At 49.7% G+C, this 14,608-nt stretch overlaps 7 protein-coding genes and 1 non-coding gene across 9 annotated transcripts; 3 read left to right on the plus strand and 5 right to left on the minus strand.

Annotated features, from left to right (window-relative positions):
• The first annotated feature begins 2,713 nt into the window (after positions 1 to 2,713).
• TrAFT101_001223 (uncharacterized protein) lies at positions 2,714 to 5,838 on the plus strand. Its single transcript, XM_024907544.2, has 4 exons — positions 2,714 to 3,063; positions 3,130 to 3,161; positions 3,234 to 3,308; positions 3,378 to 5,838. The coding sequence occupies exons 1-4, from the start codon at positions 2,964 to 2,966 to the stop codon at positions 5,502 to 5,504; spliced, it is 2,334 nt and encodes a 777-aa protein (XP_024765468.1). The 5' UTR covers positions 2,714 to 2,963; the 3' UTR covers positions 5,505 to 5,838.
• A 51-nt stretch (positions 5,839 to 5,889) lies between these two features.
• Positions 5,890 to 7,281, minus strand: TrAFT101_001224 (uncharacterized protein). The gene is made up of 3 exons (XM_024899270.2): positions 7,022 to 7,281; positions 6,762 to 6,923; positions 5,890 to 6,614 (listed from the first exon to the last, which is right to left on the minus strand). Exons 1-3 carry the CDS (start codon positions 7,086 to 7,088, stop codon positions 5,929 to 5,931), a joined length of 915 nt encoding a protein of 304 aa, XP_024765469.1. The 5' UTR covers positions 7,089 to 7,281; the 3' UTR covers positions 5,890 to 5,928.
• Positions 7,282 to 7,954: 673 nt separating this feature from the next.
• Positions 7,955 to 9,742, minus strand: NCS1 (Neuronal calcium sensor 1). The gene is made up of 4 exons (XM_066126273.1): positions 9,015 to 9,742; positions 8,645 to 8,730; positions 8,280 to 8,575; positions 7,955 to 8,210 (listed from the first exon to the last, which is right to left on the minus strand). The coding sequence occupies exons 1-4, from the start codon at positions 9,023 to 9,025 to the stop codon at positions 8,031 to 8,033; spliced, it is 573 nt and encodes a 190-aa protein (XP_065982374.1). The 5' UTR covers positions 9,026 to 9,742; the 3' UTR covers positions 7,955 to 8,030.
• Positions 9,590 to 10,120, minus strand: TrAFT101_001226 (uncharacterized protein; the record flags this gene model as incomplete). Its single annotated transcript, XM_066126274.1, has 2 exons — positions 9,590 to 9,906; positions 10,039 to 10,120. The coding sequence occupies 2 exons, from the start codon at positions 10,118 to 10,120 to the stop codon at positions 9,590 to 9,592; spliced, it is 399 nt and encodes a 132-aa protein (XP_065982375.1).
• A 106-nt stretch (positions 10,121 to 10,226) lies between these two features.
• TrAFT101_001227 lies at positions 10,227 to 10,336 on the minus strand. The gene has a single exon. It is a non-coding gene; the product is annotated as a tRNA-Pro (tRNA).
• A 349-nt stretch (positions 10,337 to 10,685) lies between these two features.
• TrAFT101_001228 (uncharacterized protein) lies at positions 10,686 to 11,057 on the plus strand (the record flags this gene model as incomplete). The annotated part of the gene is made up of 1 exon (XM_024910505.2): positions 10,686 to 11,057. The coding sequence occupies one exon, from the start codon at positions 10,686 to 10,688 to the stop codon at positions 11,055 to 11,057; it is 372 nt and encodes a 123-aa protein (XP_024765471.2).
• A 138-nt stretch (positions 11,058 to 11,195) lies between these two features.
• Positions 11,196 to 12,173, plus strand: TrAFT101_001229 (uncharacterized protein; the record flags this gene model as incomplete). Its single annotated transcript, XM_066126275.1, has 1 exon — positions 11,196 to 12,173. One exon carries the CDS (start codon positions 11,196 to 11,198, stop codon positions 12,171 to 12,173), a length of 978 nt encoding a protein of 325 aa, XP_065982376.1.
• TrAFT101_001230 (uncharacterized protein) lies at positions 11,931 to 14,575 on the minus strand. Of its 2 annotated transcripts, XM_024910897.2 has the most exons (3): positions 13,893 to 14,575; positions 13,460 to 13,807; positions 12,247 to 13,401 (listed from the first exon to the last, which is right to left on the minus strand). In XM_024910897.2, the coding sequence occupies exons 1-3, from the start codon at positions 14,302 to 14,304 to the stop codon at positions 12,413 to 12,415; spliced, it is 1,749 nt and encodes a 582-aa protein (XP_024765472.1). In that variant the 5' UTR covers positions 14,305 to 14,575; the 3' UTR covers positions 12,247 to 12,412. The 2 variants fall into 2 exon arrangements, with proteins under 2 accessions (XP_065982377.1, XP_024765472.1); XM_066126276.1 differs by having other exon boundaries at positions 11,931 to 13,401; positions 13,460 to 14,575.
• Between the last annotated feature and the right edge of the window lie 33 nt (positions 14,576 to 14,608).

Consider the following 14,608-nt stretch of genomic DNA (forward strand, 5'->3'; position numbering starts at 1 on the left):
ACCCAGCATAGAAACTAAACACCCTAATTTGCTGTATTTGGTACAAAAGGATTTCAGATTCTTTTGGTTGCCGCAGGTCAAGTAGTTTATGTAAATGAATAATGAATAGCAGCATCGGAGCTACTTGGCTGATAAAAAAATCATTTATGAAGTGCGATGGCCTATCTAGGTGAAACGCTCGATATCCATTTCCCATCATCAAGGTTAAGGTGCCCTAGCCTCCAGTTTGAACTCACAGCCAGCAAGTGCCGGCAGCAAGCTCTTCGAGCATACGAATACCCTACATAATATTCGGGACGCTAGGTTTTGCATTCTTCCAATGTCAGATGAATACGTAGTCAATTACTCTTTCCACATCGTTTAAATCATCAAGATGGCCTGGTGACGCTTCCCGAGACTCGCTCAGTCGCCTCCAAAGCTCCTTGCTTTGACTCTCGCCAGAACAAGCGAGATGAGTAGTCCAGAGCGCATAGTCTTTCATAAAATTGTTTAAAAGTCTGTAGTCAATAACAGTCAGATATGGTGTCTGGAGCACTAAGAGCAAATACTGACCGCGAGCTATGGCCCGATAACGCCCAAGGTACAATTTCCGTGCCACTCCTTGAGTGCCTTACCTACTACCTATCTAAGGCTCTGAGTCGTTTACAGCCCCGAATCTATACACTCAAATGATAGTACCGAGTTCTAGCCGCCTGGGTACCAGTAGTAGATGATACCACAAAGAAGCACTTAGCTTAAATGTACCAATGACCAGCTATTTTTGGAAAATCCACTCACCAATTCTATGCAATAGAGTTGGCACAAAGAAGAGCCCCATGGAAATCCCACAAAGGCTTAATACGATATATCCACCATGAGCCAGTACGGTATATAATGGGCCATTCCCCCCTCACATAAAAATCTTTCTCCTCATTACCGAAGCTCGGAAAGCCGTAACCGCCCGTGGGCCCATTATCACTACAGAGATTATATTATCCTGCTGCCAATGATGTACTTGAATAGGCCTGAGACCGAAGGTTTTTTTTTTCTTTTTTTTTTTTTCTTCTTTTTTTTCTTTTTTTTTTCTTTTTTTTTCTTTTTTTTTTTTCTTTTATACTACATTTTCTTTCCCCCTATAGCCAACGGCAATGGCTTAATGTGCTTTCTCTCCCCAGAAATAATAAATATTCCACCTCATAGAGGCTTGGAATAAAAAACCCGACCACAGGTCTGAGGCCAGAAATACTTCCCACGGCTAGAAGGGCCAGGAGGCTGCAAGTTGAGGCCTTGCGAAGCACAACCAAACCCCCCCTTTCGAGTATATAGCTCCTCTTTTCTTCTCTGGAGAACACTTTAATGTCTCTTTTTCTTATTTTCTCTGATTATATTTGAACTTGGCATCTGATTGTTTCCATCGGCAGGTCAACAATGAATGTCTTTTGAGAAATCACAGTCACATGGCTTTTAATAAAACGACTCTATGCTTATTATTTTGCGTATTTTTTTTATATGCGGTTAAGATACTCGTTAACAAATTGGACTACAGGCAGAAATTCTTCTTTGAGTCATAGAATAATGCATAAAGAGAACTTACTCGCCCATGGGACTCGTATTCCACAACGGGGCATTGAACTCATGTTTTTGTAGGAGAATTAGCGATAGTAGCAGCAGTAGTAGAAGTAGCAGCAATAGCAAAAATAGCAGAAGAATCAGTGATGGGGAATTACTAAATTGTAAAACAGCAGTGAATCATGACCTTGCTTTAGCTCATGGAAGATTGAGCGACTTGAACCTTTTGCAATGGGTTTATGCACCATTCGCCAAACTGGATAAAGATGTGCCTGAATACAGGAAAAGTCATTCAGACTATCAGAGAATGGTTCAAAAAGCGCAGGACGGCCAGCCGGCTGGATTTGTGCAGACAATCTTGATGACTCAGCTGGAGGAGTTGGGCAAGTGAGGCGATATCGTTGATACCCGCGATAGACACGAGTAGTTGCGCATGGTAGATGCCATTTCTCTTGTTTTCTACTGCATCTACTGCATCTATTGCTTCTACTTCTTTTAATATATACCTACCAATGTCATCACGTAACACGCTTCCTCCACAGTTCTAGTATGCTTGCTCTTATTCATGTGCCGATTTTCATTTTCAAGTCCGTATTTTTTTTTTCTCCCCCACTTGACTCGGGCTGCTTATAATTGCGTATCAGGATGTGAATATAGTCACATTTTGGCCGTCCACGAGCCAACACGTATCTACTTGCCCTCCGTCATAAGTTCCTAGTAATCACTAACTTGTTTGGGCTACTCATGGGCTGCTGCTAGTATCAGAATGTTGCGAATCGCCATGATGAAGCACCAATTCTTACACGCCCGGCTCGCTTCGATCGGCTTTTGCTCCAAAATCGTGGCATCCCTTGCATCAATCAGCAGCTGATCGAGGCAGCCCCTCTCTGGAGAAAATCCATGCAACCCTCGCGGCAGCCAACCAGCAGCGGCCATTTAGCAATCGCCTGCTCCATCTGGGTATTTTTTCGGCTTGCACAGGCAGAAGGGCACTTTTTGCTGGGGCGATGCGGCGCGCTCTCCGATCATCGGAGTCGTGCCACCGGTCAACATCGGACTTGGGAGCTGTTCTCGAGGCCTCATGGATAGAGATAAAGCGACGAGATTTGCAGCTGTTCTGCACCCCGCTCGTTTCTTAATTTCTCCAGACTTTTTCATCTTTTTATTAAAAAGACACGCAGACAATTGAGCTGTGGTGGTTGATTGATTCACCGGTAGAGTGAAGCAAGGGCCTGCAAAATTCCAGCTTCAACTTTAAGCTCCATCGCTGCTTACAACTTCAGCTTCCATAGCTTCCGTGCCCCTCCTTTTGGTGCAGCAAAAAACGTCACTTGCAGCGTCTTTCGGCCGCTCTTCTTTCTCTCCATCATCCTTGATCCTCCCCTTCTTTTCACTTCCTTCTACACAACGACACAATGCCCGTATCAGTAGGAACGCCGCAGACCCTTTACGATAAGGTGCTCTCGAGCCACATTGTCGACGAGAAGCTCGACGGCACAATCCTCCTCTACATCGGTTCGTTGCGCCGTGCTGCCACTGCGTTTTGTGAGGCTTCGAACTAACCATGGTGGGGGTTATTAGACAGACACTTGGTTCATGAAGTGACATCACCGGTATGTTTAAGCCCTGCATCGATCAATCTATTCGATTGACAATGTGCCGTGCTAACATCTTGTCTTTCACAGCAAGCATTTGAGGGTCTCAAATCTGCCGGCCGCCAAGTCCGCAGACCGGACTGCACCCTGGCCACCACCGATCACGTACGTCTCAACTGCCAAGCCATCCATCGTGGAGATGCGATCATAGTTGCTAACCAGTGCCTCGTGTAGAATGTCCCCACCACATCCCGAAAAGGCATCAAGGACATCGCGACCTTCATCAAGGAGGATGATTCCCGCACACAATGCGTTACCCTCGAAGAGAACGTCAAGGAGTTCGGTCTGACATATTTCGGCCTGGGCGACAAGCGCCAGGGAATTGTCCATGTCATTGGGCCTGAGCAGGGCTTCACCCTCCCCGGCACCACCGTCGTCTGCGGTGACAGCCATACCTCCACACACGGTGCCTTTGGCTCCCTCGCTTTTGGCATTGGTACCAGTGAGGTTGAGCACGTTCTGGCTACCCAATGCTTAATCACCAAGCGCAGCAAGAACATGCGCGTTCAGGTTGACGGAGAGCTCGCCCCTGGTGTCAGCTCCAAGGACGTCGTGCTGCACGTCATTGGCAAGATTGGCACTGCTGGAGGTACCGGCGCTGTCATTGAGTTCTGCGGCTCCGTTATTCGAGCCCTCAGCATGGAGGCCCGTATGTCCATCTGCAACATGTCCATCGAGGGTGGCGCCCGTGCCGGTATGGTAGCCCCTGACGAGCACACCTTTGAATACCTCAAGGGCCGTCCCTTGGCTCCCAAGTATGGATCCGACGAATGGGACAGAGCTGTTGCCTACTGGAAGTCTCTGGCTTCCGATGAGGACGCCAAGTACGATATCGACGTTTTCATCGATGCCAAAGACATCATCCCAACCGTCACTTGGGGTACCAGCCCTGAGGATGTTGTCCCAATTACCGGCAAGGTCCCTGACCCAGAGACCTTCGCCACCGAGACCAAGAAGGCAGCTGGTCGCAGGATGCTGGAGTATATGGGACTGACAGCCGGAACTCCCATGGAGGAGATTGCCGTTGACAAGGTCTTTATCGGTTCCTGTACCAACTCGAGAATCGAAGATATGCGAGCTGCGGCCCACGTCGTCAAGGGCAAGAAGATTGCCTCCAACATCAAGCGAGCCATGGTGGTCCCCGGCTCTGGTCTTGTCAAGACGCAGGCCGAGGCCGAGGGCATCGACCAGGTCTTCATTGACGCCGGATTCGAGTGGAGGGAGGCTGGCTGCAGTATGTGTCTCGGCATGAACCCTGACATTCTGTCGCCTAAAGAACGCTGCGCCAGTACCTCTAACCGAAACTTCGAGGGCCGTCAAGGAGCCGGTGGTCGGACTCACCTCATGTCTCCTGTCATGGCTGCTGCCGCTGCCATTACGGGCAGGCTTACTGATATTCGCAAGCTGACCGAGTACACTGCCAGCCCTCACGTTCAGGCTCGTGTTTCTTCCACCACCCCCGTTGAGGCCCCTCACATCGATGAGCGTGTCGAGGATTCTGATGAGCGAGAGGTCATCGGAGACCAGCCACAGGATCTCCAGCCACACACCAACACCCTGGTGCCCAAGACTGATTCTGCTGGCATGCCCAAATTCCTCACTCTCAAGGGAATTACAGCTCCTATGGATCTGGCCAACGTCGACACTGATGCCATCATTCCTAAGCAGTTCCTGAAGACGATTAAGCGTACCGGGCTGGGCTCAGCTCTCTTCCACAACCTGCGCTACCTTCCTGACGGTGCTGAGAACCCTAGCTTCGTCCTGAACCAGGAGCCATACAGGGGCTCCAAGATTTTGGTCTGCACTGGCCCCAACTTCGGCTGCGGATCATCTCGAGAGCACGCCCCTTGGGCCCTGCTTGACTTTGGCATCAAGGCCGTCATTGCGCCGTCATTTGCCGACATCTTCAACAACAACATGTTCAAGAACGGCATGCTGCCCATCCAAATCTCCAGCAAGGCCGACATCGACGCCATCGCCGCTGAGGGTCGCGCCGGAAGGGAAGTGGAAATTGACCTGCCCAACCAGCTCATCAAGAACGCAGCCGGCGAAACCATCTGCGCGTTCGACGTTGAGGAGTTCCGAAAATACTGCCTGGTTAATGGCTTTGACGACATTGGTCTGACAATGCAGCTCAATGACAAGATTGTCGAGTTTGAGAAGAGACGAACAATTCACACCCCTTGGCTGGATGGCACCGCCTACCTGAAGAGAGGCAAGGATGGTCGCCTGGCTGCCAAGGCGGTGCCCGTGCCAAAGACAAACCGTGGAGAAGAGAAGAAGGAGCCGCTGGAGTGGTGATTTGGGTGCCTCTTTTAGTTTCTTCCTCTTTCCCTCTTGTTTACCCTTTGCTAAAATCTCCTTTTAATTTCTCTCTTGGCTTCTTTTTCTCGTTTTATGATATCTAAAAAGACGAATAATTACGTCGAGTCTATCATTAAAAAGCCCAGTGCGGGTTGATATGACAAAAGGAGGGGATAGTGGATATGGGCTCCTATTTAGCGAGCCATGTCGGCCGAGGGCCATGCATCAAAAAGGAATTGCGTTGTTTTGCTATGTGTGCACATACATGAGACAGGGAACTTTACTTAGTTTTTGCTTAGTTGCTTGAAAACACGATCCATTTCGATTTTCAAAGGTACTATTTTGCTTTTTCCGATATTAGCTGTGAATCATGTATCATGATGCTTCTTGATGAAGTGAAGTAATAGGTATAGCCAGTATTTTAGAGCGAATCTTTGAAAATCCCAATGTGAACCACAAATCCCGCCTCTGGACGAAGCGTTGCTGGCATCATTTCGCCAGGTATCCGCCATACCCGGAAATGCTCTTTGAAGGCAACCAGCCAGCTGTTGAAGACATCGTCGTTTCGTAGCTGTTGTGCCACAATGCATAGACACGGCGGGAGTTTATCACCCTCTCGGAGATTGTCCGACTGGCGTAGTTTGCAGATATCAGCGCAGGTCTGAACGAAAGGCTGGATCAGGGCGTAGTTGAAGACACAGTCGCAAGCAATGAGGGCGTCGAAGGAGGATGCCGAGGGCGAGTTGGTGAGTGAAGGCGAGACTTGAGAGGTCTCCCAGTCGAGGACTTGGAAATGAATATCCGCGGCTGTATGAGAGGGCGGACTGGGAGACTTATGAGAGCTGCCCGCCTTCTTGGACTTTCCGCCTTTTGTCGCAGGAGACGAGACTTTGTTCTCAGTGAGATTCTGCAGGACGAGTTTCTGGACGTAAGGCTGGTCGGTGAGGATGTAGCGCGAGACTTTTTGGGAGAGGCTCAGGGCATTGAGAGGCGAGATTCCGCAGCCGAGTTCAATGACGGAGCATGAGGGCGTGAGGATTGTGTTGAAGAGGATGTTTGTGGGGGAGGCGAGCCATTCTGCGAAGGCGGGAGTGATTTTCCATAGGACTTTTTGTTTGTTTGTGAGTTAGTTAGTGTCACGAAATGAGTTGTTACACATAGGATGATGGAGTATGTATAGGTATGTATGTATATATATATGAGTAGGTAGAATACATTTACGCAGGGCCAAATGGCTTGGAAACTGAAACTGACCTGATCCTGTCGTGCCTCCTTTACGAGACGATGCCAAAACACCGGGAGACTGATGGATGGTGATATCTCTGCCGTTGAGTTGGAGGTCGAGGACTGAGGCGTGAGAGTCGATGAAGCCTAGGCCTTGAGACGGAATGTCGTTGGCGTAGAGGAGAAATGTCTCTACATCATAGAGAATGCTTAGCAAGGGGGGTAAATAAAAATGGAGAGATTTATTATTTGTGTTCGTAATATGAAAGATGGGGAAAAGAACAACGTACCTTCATCAGGGTCTTGGATTTCATCTTCAAGGCGGGAGATGAGTCCCAGCAGAGGAGGATCAGCCATTTTTGGACTTTTGTTGTCTGATTTTCGCTATATTACAAAACAATCGAGAGAAGAAAAAAAAAAGAAAGAAAGAAAAAACTCCAGACTCTAAAACAAAAACAAAAGATCGCCAACGCCCGTATTAGAAGTTCAGAAATATGCCATGCCGAGTGCTACCGAAGAGAAGAAGAAGAAGAAGAAGAAAAGAAGCACATCGTCGTGATTAATATACCTCACATAAGGAGAAGAAGAAAAAAGGGAAGCGCCAGCACTTGCCAGTGTCATTCGGGATAGTGCTGTGCCCCACTTGATACATCTGCTCACAAATGCCATTGCTGGCACTAATCCGAGTAAGAAAGAGTGTAAGTCGAGAGTTGCGCTGCAAGTCAGATCTTTATCAATCCCTGATGTGCACTAAAAGCTTGTCTAAGACGGATCTGTCGGGTGATTTGAGATCTATTCGTATCATCAGGATGTACATGTACGTTCGTACATCAACTCACTATGGTGGCATCAGGACGCTCAAACAGAAAAGCTGGATTTACTCTTGGTTTTGGACATGCAACTTCACAAGGCTATGTAAACCAGTCAAGCAAAAACCGACTAATAAACAAGGCATACAAAAGTACGGATATAAACAAAAAAGAAAAAAAAGAAGAAAAAAACACCCGAATCACAATCACACCCGGCAGCCATATTTTCGCCTTAATATTCCCTCTCTAGCTCACAACAGAGCCCAATACACCGTATCCTGTCCACCACTCCAGGCAAGCGTAGGGACGCAAACAAAGGAGGAAACTATGTAAGAAGGGAGGAAAGATCAGAAGCTGGGCAAAACATACAAACGGCAGAGCTTCCTTCGTAGAATACCAGTCGCCCGGAATACCAAAAAAAAAAAAAAAAAATAACAGCATAAGAAAATAGAACAATCGAAAAAAAAGAAATAGAGCAACATTGAACAATTTACACAAGCCCGTCGTATAAAGACAACGCCGAAACAATCGTCTCATCCCGTTTGCTTCCCTCTTTGAACTCTTCCATATCCAGACTGCCGTTCTCATCCTTGTCCATCATGCGGAAGATTTTCCGTACTCGCTTCTCGGGCGTATCTTCGTCTTCGGGGAGTTTGACCATGGAGCCGACCTAGAGTTCACCTTTGTGTTAACAATGATACAGGACCCAAAGAATGAAAGGAAAGCCCGGAATCGTTACCATCTTGTAAATTGCCTCTACAATCTGAAGCATCTCGTCATAACTTATTTTGCCGTCGCCGTCAATGTCGTACAGCTGGAACGCCCAATCCAGTTTGTCCTCCATCTTACCCCTGCTGGTAACACTCAAGGCACAGATGAATTCCTTAAAGTCGATACTACCCGACTTGTCGCTATCGAATACATTGAATACGTAATCTGCAAACGAACTCGGGTCCCCGAACGGGAAGAACTGCCGGTAGATCTTTTGAAACTCCTCTTTGGAGAGCATGCCCGACGGGCAGTCCTTCAGGAAACCTATATTTGAGACATGACAATGTCAGAATCATATACTCGTCGAACTCTCCCTATGCCAATGACGCTCACCCTTGTACCATTGCTGAAGCTCCTTCTTATCAAAGTGAGTTGACTTTTGGAGCTCGGCGAGCTGCTCCTGCGAGAGTTTTGACTGTCTAGGAAGAGAAAAGGGTACCCATGTCAGCTTAAATCACGAAATGGTTCTCGATGATGACGACGACGACGACGATGATGATGTGTATACGCCGGTCAGCACCGGTAATTGCAGAGACTCATATAGCCAGCCTTTCTTCTTTCCCGCCCTTCTCCTTTTCTTTGTCTTTTTCTTTTTTTTTTTTTTTTTTTTTTTTTTTTCTCTTTTTGAACACTCATGTCGCATTTCCCCATGTGGTGTGCGAACGAAAGACGGTAAAGAAGGGGTTTGCGCAGCGTCACTCACGATTTACCCATGATTCGCTTCAGGCAAACGAACAGGTCCTGAAGGAATCGAAAAAGGAGACGGCGCTAACTCGCTGAAAGAAAGCAATTCCGGAGCCAGAAGGTGGGAGGAGGGGCGCCGCGGTGAGGATATCAGATCCAGACGCCTGGGTATAATATTGCGCAATCGGCCGATGAGTCGTTTGTGTCTTCGCAGATCCGGCGTCTAGAGCGATTGCGCCCGGGTCTCGTGCTTGTATTCGTCGGGTCGGCGGTTGTGCCTCGTCTCGGAACGTCTGTTGTCGTAGCGATATCAAGATCCTGGTGCTGCAACCACGCATGAGTGCAAGTTCTCTGGACCAAAGAGGACAAACAAGTGCCCCAGGCAACAGGGTAGACTCGGACTATACCGACAGTTCAGGGTCACAAGGGGAATGAGGGGCGGGACCGCAAGCAAAAAAGACAAGGTAACACACACAATACGCAGGCAGGCAGGCAGATCGGTATACAGCAGGTGGGCAATTCAGGTGGTGGGTAGATCAGGAAACACACACGCACACAACACAAGCAGCGAAGAAGTGGACAGTGCACCGAGTTCTAGAAGCGGCGTCCGTTTCGGCAGGGATCGGCCAGGCGAGTCGGTCGGCCGCGCAGGCGGAGACGGACGGCGAGGCAAGCAATAAGGCAAAAAGGGCCTGCGGTCGGTGGTTTCTGGGCTGGGCTGGGCCTCGAGGCGGATCGGATGGATGGCGGACGATGGGATGGTTTGGGGGAAAAGACGAGCCAAAAGGCCGACGAGGGAGGGGCCCTTGATGGAGGCGCCTTGTGACGAGGAGCAGCGCCTGTGGTTGAGCCGCACCAGCCCAGCGCCAGGGAACCTGCAGCGCCTATAACGCAGCGCCGGTACAGGTACGCTTGATTGTTTCAACGTTTGTCAGCGCATTGCGTCGTCGGTCTGTAGCGGGCCTTTCCAGCGGGGTCCAGCAGAGGACCGACCCCTCGCATCCGAGGCGCTGGCGCTGCTTGGCGTGTTTTGTCGCACGCACCGAGGAAGTGCGAGCCAAAAATAGCTGCGGCTGGCGAACAATGGTTATCAATACAGAGTCGGCGGTCGGTGGCTTGCACCATTGCAGTCAATAAAGAGCACCCAGAAATATCGTTATTGGAAAAAAGAATGTTATGCGTGATATCTCGTTATATGTGAAACATAGTAAAAAAAACTATAAAAAAGATGGGGCTTCACCGGGATTCGAACCCGGGGCCTCCTGCAAAGGCGATTCTGAAGAATCGGGGACTTCAGGTTAATTTCCCGAAGCAGGAATCATACCACTAGACCATGAAGCCAGTTGTAGACTTGAACCCATCACTGGTTGAAAAGCGGGGACGTTAATTCGCTTTATATAGGACATAGCTCAATGAAAGCCGCAGCATTGGATTGGCTGTTCAGGTTGCTCCTTCAGCGCTTCACGAGCTGCTAACCTGTATCTATCAAACAGAGAAAGAAGCTCCTACCTTGCATTTAACATGCATCCGCCTAGTTCAGATTCATTAGTACCTTCGCAAAACAACCCAAGCGTTAGATAATTTCCCTATACTTAATAAAATTTATGATCCCATAGGATCTCTCGCTTCGCAGCACATTTATTTCTCGCTCACCACTACTATCATTACACTTTGGCTCAACACCATCACCATGCTTCATTACTCAACTCTTCCTTCACGCCGCAATCCTCTTCCTCCTGGAGCAGCCTTTCCTGGCAGCCAGAGCTTCAGATACCAACATTCAAGCCAATTTGTTTTCAACTCTCCCGGAGTCCCATCTCAGCCACAGTCATGCTCTCCTGAAGCAATTAAACCGGCCGAAACGGAGCTAGACCACGATGACAATGATGCAGAGTCTTGCAAGAGATCCAAGCCAAAGCCGACGGCCGTAGATACAGAGGGAAACGACGCTATCGAATTTGATCCTGCAGATTCTGACACCTGGGCCGTCAGCTCTCTTCCATACTGGCATACATCCGCCATGCTCGCGGGCTCGAGTAAAGGTGAACTTTATGCTCGATAGTGGAGAGACATCAAGTCGCTACCGGCCCCTCTCAATAATGAAGATGGAAACGGTGAAATACATGATTCTTCTCTGCTCAGCAGCCCTGAAACTTTGTCGCCTCGAGTTATATCGCAAAGCAGTGGCCGCTTTCTCAAGATGATTGATGAGCTCAGGCTTGATGCTTCGGATCCCTCTCCATCGATGACGGATGATATCAAGAATATCAGCCGTTACCTTCGGAGAACGTCGTCTTCTTATCCTTCCCAAGGTCATGTATCTACTAGAGTTCAGTCTCCGGAATCAATGTTCCGTCCGAATAAGTTGAGCCTTACGGATTTGTCTCGCTTCAGCAAGGCCAATGATCGACTGTCAAATCTTCGCTCTACCCTGTCGTCAGACGGAGGTTACGATAAGACCATGAGCACCGCTCCTCCTGAAGCTACGGAAGAAGCAATCACGGCAATTACTCAGTGGCAAAGCCAGGTTCGGCCAAGGGTAGCATCATACAATAAGTACCAACTGTCAGAGAGCGGCGAGGTCCTTCCCAGTGACTCTGCCTCGCAGCAGCAGAGTCCTTCCGGAGTGCACTTCCTGCCTCCTACTCCGGCTTCAGCAACCAGCAAGGGAGGGCTGACTTGGGGAAGTGTTGAACACTTCAAAGGCCAGCTTGACGGCACCCACGAAACCAGTAGTCGATTTGAGAGCCCCGATCTTGCCCTCAGATTGCCAGGCGCACCTTCAAATCATGGGCATCCTCACAGGCAGTCCAAGCGCAAGGCATCCGTCTTTTCTCTGCGCAGCTTGACAAATTCCCTTTCTAAGCGTCCGAGATTTGGTTTACGGAAATGGGCTAGCACTTTTTACCGACAGGGAAGCCAGAGGCTTAACATGGCCCGGCAGAAGTGGAGATATCAGCCTCGACAGGGCCGAGGAGTCTTTGAAGGGTGGAAAACTCGTTACCGTAGAGTGGCTCAGAATATGTTCCCTGGTCAAGAGGAACAGAAAAAGGACGATGGAACGTGTTCGGCGGAGCGCAAGGTGTGTTCAAATGAGGATTGGTGGAGGGATGGCGTAAGCCGATATGAAGCGCCAAAATGGATGAACTTTAGGGGCGGTGCTCATTCTCACGGATGACGCAGTTGACGATCATAGAGGCGCGGTGGGGATGTAAACAGCATAGACATCAAAGAAGAAGAGGCTGTTCATAGCATAGAGGAAAATAGGTATTATACTCATTCTAAGAGTGTAGAGGCTGTCTGTCTACATAACGCTTGTAATATCCAAGAGAAAAATTATTCAAAATCCCACCAACTCCAAATTCTAATGACCAACATCATATGCTATCCACCTAACCAGTAATTACTCTGCTATCTTTATAGCATGTATCGAAATTTGTCTGCATATCTTCGCTTCTTCCCAGGCACAACCAAGCCCTCTTCCTCGACGGTAGAGCCGTCTGCCTGTCTCTCCTTTTCAGCTTCGTCCATTTTGCGATTCTGACGCTTCAGATAGAAGCGGAGCAACACGGCCAACACGGCCACACCAAGCATAGCTACTGCGCAGGTTCGCATACCGTTAGTATAATACGGCGCATCGCGGTCGGGGTAGAGACGCGTGCCGATGAGGGGCCCACACTGGCCGATGACTTGCATGAGGGCGAAGCCGCCGCCCTGACGGCTCTGGCTGGCCTGGTTGTTGATGTTCCAGGCAATGACGAGGGTGACGACGTTGAAGAAGCCGATGGCGGCGGGGTAGACTGCGAGGTAGCGGACGAAAGGGGGGAGGTGGAGGGTATTGGATAAGGCGAGGATGGTATAGCCTAGAGATGAGGAGAGGGCGTGGAAGACAATGGGCGTGGTTCGTGTGGCGAGGCGATCGGACATGTGGGCCGTAAAGAGGACGATGATGAAGGCGAGGAGGTAAGGAGGCGCACTGAGGGCCTGGGCGGTAAGATTATCGTGGCCCATCTCGGTGAGGATTTTGGGGAGAAAGACGGGAAGGGAGGAGTAGGCCATGTTGGTGAGGAAAAACATGGCCGGCGTGATCCAGGCGATGGGGTCTCTGAGCACGGATAGGATCTCTCGGGCCTTGAGACCAGCCTGTTTTTTGTTTACTTTTGACGAAGAAGCTGAGGGGATCTCATGGCGGAGGCGAAGGCGGGCGACCTTCTTCTCACGCCGGGTGAGGTAGTGGGCCGTTTGGGGAGAGTCTGGGATGACGCCCCAGGCGATGACTGAAACAATCACCGAAGGGAAGCCCTCGATGAGAAATAGGAGACGCCAGGGAGCGATAGGGCTGAGCTGGCCGATCTTGACAATAACCCATGCCAGCGTCGATGCAAAGCTTGTCGCGAGGGGTGCGGCTGAAGACATCATGTTAGAACAATACCTATATAGATGGAGAGAGGGGAAGATATATACCGGATATGAACATGGCCGTGCGGAAAGCTAACTCTTGTCTCTTATAAAAGAAGCTCAAGTAGAATGGAACACCCGTAAACCCAGCCTCACCTATGCCCAGCAGAACGCGCAATGTGATGAGCATCGGATACGAGACAGTAACGGCTTGTAGCGAAGCCGTTATTCCCCACGTCATGACCAGCACAGAGACGTAGATGTGCGCAGGGATAAGTTTCCACAAGAGGGACATCCACTCGAATGCGATATACGCAATGTAGAAGGACGTGAGAGCCCACTGGTACCAGTTGTCGCGAGGAGGATCGGACTGCAGGTCTTCATCCATGCCGGCGATGCGCGCGTTGCCAATGTCTGAGCTTTGTTAGTCTTCCAACTGAACTGCACACATAGCGGGATATAGTATGATGTGAATCCGTAGAGATGTGGCTTGACGTACTGGATCGATCGAGGAAGCTCAGCATGTACAGCAGCGCCACAAAGAGCACCAGTTTGCGGTCAAACTTGCGCCTTACGGTCAATTCCTCGTCTGGCGTGTATAGCTGGAAGCTCTCCACGGAGCTGGCGCTGAGACGACTGCTTCCCCCAGCTGCCGCTGATGTTGACGGCCCGGCATCCACATAATCTCCTTCCACAAGGCGCTCGCTGCTGTGACCTCCTCCTATAGCATATTGGTCCTCTCGTCCTTTGGCAGTGCTGACCATCTCGAATGTCTCCGAACTGCCACCAACCTGGGATCGCAGATCCTCCTCTTCGTCTTCTTCTTCGTAGAGATCGCTATCGTCGAGGTTGAGCTCCTGCCCCGTCTGGGCAAAGAACGGGGATTCATCGCGGTGTACGTGGTAGGCCATTGGAACGAAGTCGTTATAAATGGAGGCGGCTTGTACGATATGCGCAAGGGCGTCGTTGGCTGTCGAGGGCGGTCGCCATGCGATAGTTAATGCCGGTAGTATCTAGCGAGCACAGACTGTATAAGATGACGCTTCTCTTCTTTTCTTTCCTTCTTTTCTTTTTTTTTTTTTGCCCCCTTCTCCCTTTTCTTTTTCCGTTCCCTCCTCTGAGTACTCCGTATTCGCTCCCAATACGGGAATGAATTGGCGATCCCGAATGTGGTTGAGGGAGAAGAAGCGGCTCCTCTATGAAAATGCCCCCCCT

Source organism: Trichoderma asperellum, chromosome 1 (genome assembly GCF_020647865.1).
Source record: "Trichoderma asperellum chromosome 1, complete sequence".
Taxonomy (NCBI): domain Eukaryota; kingdom Fungi; phylum Ascomycota; class Sordariomycetes; order Hypocreales; family Hypocreaceae; genus Trichoderma; species Trichoderma asperellum.

Excerpts from the sequence above, each read along its gene's own strand:
- TrAFT101_001223 (XM_024907544.2), top strand. The coding sequence starts at position 2,964 with ATGCCCGTATCAGTAGGAACGCCGCAGACCCTTTACGATAAGGTGCTC. Across the intron at positions 3,064-3,129 it reads CACAATCCTCCTCTACATCG|ACAGACACTTGGTTCATGAA; the intron begins GTTCGTTGCGCC and ends GGGGGTTATTAG. Across the intron at positions 3,162-3,233 it reads TTCATGAAGTGACATCACCG|CAAGCATTTGAGGGTCTCAA; the intron begins GTATGTTTAAGC and ends TGTCTTTCACAG.
- TrAFT101_001224 (XM_024899270.2), bottom strand. The coding sequence starts at position 7,088 with ATGGCTGATCCTCCTCTGCTGGGACTCATCTCCCGCCTTGAAGATGAA. Across the intron at positions 6,924-7,021 it reads AATCCAAGACCCTGATGAAG|AGACATTTCTCCTCTACGCC; the intron begins GTACGTTGTTCT and ends TCTATGATGTAG. Across the intron at positions 6,615-6,761 it reads AGGAGGCACGACAGGATCAG|TCCTATGGAAAATCACTCCC; the intron begins GTCAGTTTCAGT and ends ACAAACAAAAAG.
- NCS1 (XM_066126273.1), bottom strand. Across the intron at positions 8,576-8,644 it reads GCTTCAGCAATGGTACAAGG|GTTTCCTGAAGGACTGCCCG; the intron begins GTGAGCGTCATT and ends TCTCAAATATAG. Across the intron at positions 8,211-8,279 it reads TAGAGGCAATTTACAAGATG|GTCGGCTCCATGGTCAAACT; the intron begins GTAACGATTCCG and ends GGTGAACTCTAG.
- TrAFT101_001230 (XM_024910897.2), bottom strand. The coding sequence starts at position 14,304 with ATGGCCTACCACGTACACCGCGATGAATCCCCGTTCTTTGCCCAGACG. Across the intron at positions 13,808-13,892 it reads GAGCTTCCTCGATCGATCCA|ACATTGGCAACGCGCGCATC; the intron begins GTACGTCAAGCC and ends AACAAAGCTCAG. Across the intron at positions 13,402-13,459 it reads CACGGCCATGTTCATATCCG|CCGCACCCCTCGCGACAAGC; the intron begins GTATATATCTTC and ends TGATGTCTTCAG.